Source organism: Rhea americana, unplaced genomic scaffold, assembly GCF_003343005.1.
Source record: "Rhea americana isolate MKP2758 unplaced genomic scaffold, rheAme1 scaffold_204, whole genome shotgun sequence".
Classification (NCBI taxonomy): Eukaryota; Metazoa; Chordata; class Aves; order Rheiformes; family Rheidae; genus Rhea; species Rhea americana.
The window spans coordinates 56,714-60,785 of record NW_028186195.1 but is presented as its reverse complement, the minus strand read 5'-3'; the positions used below and the strand labels follow the sequence as shown (position 1 = coordinate 60,785).

Genomic DNA, 4,072 nt, shown 5'->3' with positions numbered 1-4,072 from the left:
TCCATCTGCAGCTCCCCAGTGCCCAAACTCCTGCAGTTCCTCAGCTGAGCTATTTTAGTCCTGCTCACGTCCTTGCTGTATTTACCCTCCTGCCGACTGCACCCGGGGCATCACGCTGGCACCCCCATCTTGTCACACGAGCGTGCAGGGTGGCTCCTGTGCTTGCCTGGCAGCTCTCCCGCCACGCGAATGCGTGGTGGCAGCAGTTTCAGTTTGCTTTTAGTGTGTTAAGCYGGGTGCGTTGGAGGCCTGGGGGAGGCAGCAGAAAGGCTGGATGGGCGTTGTGCGGGGAGCTCCTCKGGCTGCCGCGAGCTGAGCCGCTCGYGGCYGGGAGYGATGGGCACCRCGGGCRGGTGGGACACGTTCGTGCAAACGCCCCRCGGTGCTGTGGGGCAGCCAGCTAATGTGCCCATCTGGGTGGCTCTGGCAGGTTCTCTCTGCYGCCTCCCTCCCGTAGGAGCTGAGCATCTGAGCTGTTGCCCTKTTCCTTTTGGTGCAAATGAGTTGAAATGAATGTAAATGCAGGAGCTCGGGGCTTGGTGCCACCTGCCCTGGTATGCTCGGGGGAAGCTCTGCCCTCTGCACACCACTAACTTTGCATGGTGGTGTAAGCGATGTAGCTTGCTGGGGGGGCTGGGGTGGCTGCAGGAGCAGAGCACCCACCTCTCCCCTGCGGCGTCCGTCTCTCTAGGGTGATGCGAGAAGGAGCCCGGCATGCCTTATCTGGACCGGCAGAACCGTATCTGCGGGTTTCTGGACATTGAAGAAAATGAGACCTGCGGCAAGTTTCTGCGGAGGTATTTCATCCTGGACACCCAGGCCAACTGCCTCCTGTGGTACATGGACAACCCTCAGGTAGGAGTCCAGAGTCCGCATCCTCGTTAAGCACCACCCACGTTAAATTGCGTTCCCGCCTGCCGCTTGGTCCCTGGAGTCGCTCCTTACGGCAGCCCGGTGCGGCTGCAGACACTTCGCATGTAATGATCTTTCTCCTAAGTTAACTTACAGACTTTACTGTCCCTGTGCTGCTCAGGCATTAATGTTTTCTCTGAACAAATGTCTTTATTTTGATAGACTATTGCATGAGGCCCTGGGTCTGATGTTTGAYTTTGGCCTCCTGCTTGTGTTTGGCTGTTTTGGAGCCTCAGTTAAGATAGACAACGGTGACTGCGGTCCTGGGAAAGCGGGATTCCCCGTGCCTGGAACCGTGTCTCTCCTCCACGGATGGGGCCGTTTGCAGCTGCTGGYGTTGTGGGGCTGCGAACCGTCTGCCGGGACTGCGCGTGGGTCGCGTTGGCTGGAGCAGCCTCTGGCTGTCCTTGCAGGGGTCGGGACCAGCGTGGCCGCAGGGATGTTGGTCTGTGTCCAAGGGCTGGGTGCCAGCTGCTCCGATGTGCTCGGGGGAAGCTCTGCCCCATCGTGCACCTCAAATYTTGCAGTGCTTTAAGCAAAGCAGAAAAGAGCCAGCTGCTCTTTTACTGTTTTTAGAGAGTGGCCTGGGAGGGAGTGTGCTGGTCCTTGGGGACAGAGCTGTCTGTCRCCTTGGTGCGTATGCCCGCACAGCTGAACCAGAGGGAAATGCTTCTTTCGCTCAGTGTGAAGCGCAAGAGCAGGACCTTTCCCCCCAACCTCTATTGCTCAGTCTCATGTTGTTTTCCAACACTGGGGTTGGATTTTCTGCTCCTGCAGCCTCATCCGAAGCCTGATGAAGCCTGTGGGAAAGTTTTGGGTCTCRTCCTGCGTGGGGTGAAGCTGCTGGCCCGAGACGTAGCAGCGGTGTTGTGCGTGGCTGCGTCTGGAAGCAGTCTGTTGCTCCCGAGCAGCAGGAGCTGGTTTCTGTGCAGGACTTTCTCCCGGAGGAAATGGGAACACAATGGGATCGCATCTGTTATCAGCGTGCATGGCGTGTGGCACAAGTACTCCTGAACTTCCCCTCCACGTCTCTCTGGACTTTGAATCCAAAGAAAATAAACCTAGAATTCTTCCTCGCATGCGTTTGGCTGCGTGACAGTGTGCACAGCCCGGAGCCTGCAGGCCTCTTGAGCTGTGCATCACGTCCAGCAGTAGTCCAGGACGGTACCGGGCAGCGAGACCTGCTCATCGCTGCGCTCAGCAGCAGTGTTGTCCTCGGTCTGCAGAAAGCCCTGCCTCATCCAAGGCCGCTTGCAGGCCTCCCGCTCCAGCTGCAGGCTTTATGCTGGGCAAGTGCGGGGCATCATGCAAGCTGGTGCGTCCCTAACACATTCCTCGGGCCAGCTCAGTAGAGACGTTTGGGATGAGTYTCTGGGAGCCGCAGAAGGACGCAGTGTAGGAGGCTTCCTGCCGCGTAGGATGTCCCTCTGCCTCTCCATGGCCAAATCTGGCTGCGAGGAGCTCCAGCAGTGCAATCTTCGAGGTTCCTAGGGCTCTCCCAGCAGGAGTTCACACCATGCAGCCTCGGGGGAGCTGGCACGAGCACTGTGCCGATGCACAGTGTGCACCCCCGTGCAGTTCGTGACTTAGCACAAAGGCAGTAGTAACAAGAAATAGGAAACGTCATCGTAGAAAATATTTGTCATCATGGAAGTGCTGTCAGGCTCAAATGTTCTTCTTCAAGGGAGAGCCAGAGGAGCGGAGTAGCCTGAGTCTGTGCCTGTTGCCCCTGACATCCCTGGGAGCTGCCCTAGTGCTTGTTTTCAAGCTTAGAGTAGTGAGAAGCAAAGATGAGCTCCAGCAAGACCCTCCTGGGAATCCCCCTGAGAGCTGCTGGCAGCGCTGCAGCCCCGGGGCTGGGGAGACGCCCGACTTCTCGAGGCGGCGTGGGGCTGGCGGTCGCGGCCGGGCAGCGCGGCAGCTGCACGCCGTGCCGTGCCATGCCACGCCACGCCGTGCCGTGCCGTGCCGTGCCGTAACCCTTCGCGGTGGCGCCTGGCTCCCGGGCGAGACCGAGCACTCGCGCACAGACAGGAAAGGGCCGGGGCGGGAGCGCGGCTGCGGCTCTTGCCGCTCGTCCCCCGTGGCTCCGCGGCCTCGTCTGCCTGCTCCCTGCCCTTGACCCCCGCGGCTCGTTGCGTGTTTTGCAGAACCTGGCTATCGGTGCGGGTGCCGTCGGATCGCTGCAGCTGACCTACATCTCCAAGGTAACGTCAGGGCGGGCGAAGGGAAAACGCGCGCTCTGCCGCCTTGTCCCCGCGCGCCGGCAGCTTCCCAGGAGAGGCGGCGCCGCGCCGGGAGCGGGGCTGAGCGGCGCTCGCCGTGCCTGCCAAATCGYGGCTCGCAGCTTACGCTCAGATGAGGCAACGCTGGGAGGTTCGGCCTTCCCCGTCCCAGAAGGAGCCTCGCTTATGAATTATATGCTTTAGTCAAAGCGAAAATTGCTGTAGGACAGCATCTGGTCGCAAACTGCAGGACTGGGTTATGCCATGGCTTTAACTACCGACTGTAAATATGCCAGAAAAGTGGAGGTTTGCTTGAGAAAACATATTTAAAGCATTATAGACTGGCTTAGAAATAGGAAGCCTGTCAGAATAAATACTGCATGAATGCTGTRCTTGGAGCCCCAGGGAATATTATTCTTATATAAATGATTCCTACTCTTTAGGGAGAAACCGCTGCTATTTTCCTTCAATTTTCTTAATCGCTGAGAAGAGCGGCTGTGTTTGTCTGGCAGAAACCCCTATTTCCGAGGCCTTCGACAGCTCTGCGCTCTCGGCTGTGCAAAGCAGCGAGCGCCCGGGGGGCCCCGCCGGGCGCTGCCGCGCACCCACCCTGCTCCGTCGCGATGCGCTTCCCGCGGCGCGGCTCGCCGCTGGGGATGCGCCGGGACCCGCGCGCACCCGGCCCGTGTTCGGGGAGCTCCGTCTGCCCCGCGCGCTGCCGCACCGTCTTCTCGCTCACTTTTCCCTGCTCCTTTGCAGGTCAGCGTCGCCACCCCCAAGCAGAAGCCCAAAACGCCGTTCTGCTTCGGTGAGTGAGGGGGAGCGGGGGCCGTCCTGGGGGTGCGAGCGGCGGGGCACCGCGGGGCTCGCGGAGGGCAGGGGGTCTCGGCGCGGGGCTCGCGCCGCCCCGGCCCTGCACACGGCAGCACTCGCGG

The 4,072-nt window shown here is 60.3% G+C and overlaps 1 protein-coding gene across 1 annotated transcript in view; it reads left to right on the top strand.

Annotated features, from left to right (window-relative positions):
• The first annotated feature begins 696 nt into the window (after positions 1–696).
• Positions 697–4,072, top strand: part of PLEKHA2 (pleckstrin homology domain containing A2) — a 13,188-nt gene continuing 9,812 nt past the window's right edge. The window contains exons 1-3 of the mRNA XM_085304157.1: positions 697–855; positions 3,063–3,119; positions 3,897–3,945. Of these exons, the coding sequence (XP_085160283.1) occupies positions 715–855; positions 3,063–3,119; positions 3,897–3,945 (247 nt within the window). The 5' untranslated portion in view covers positions 697–714. The remainder of the gene's footprint in view (positions 856–3,062; positions 3,120–3,896; positions 3,946–4,072) is intronic.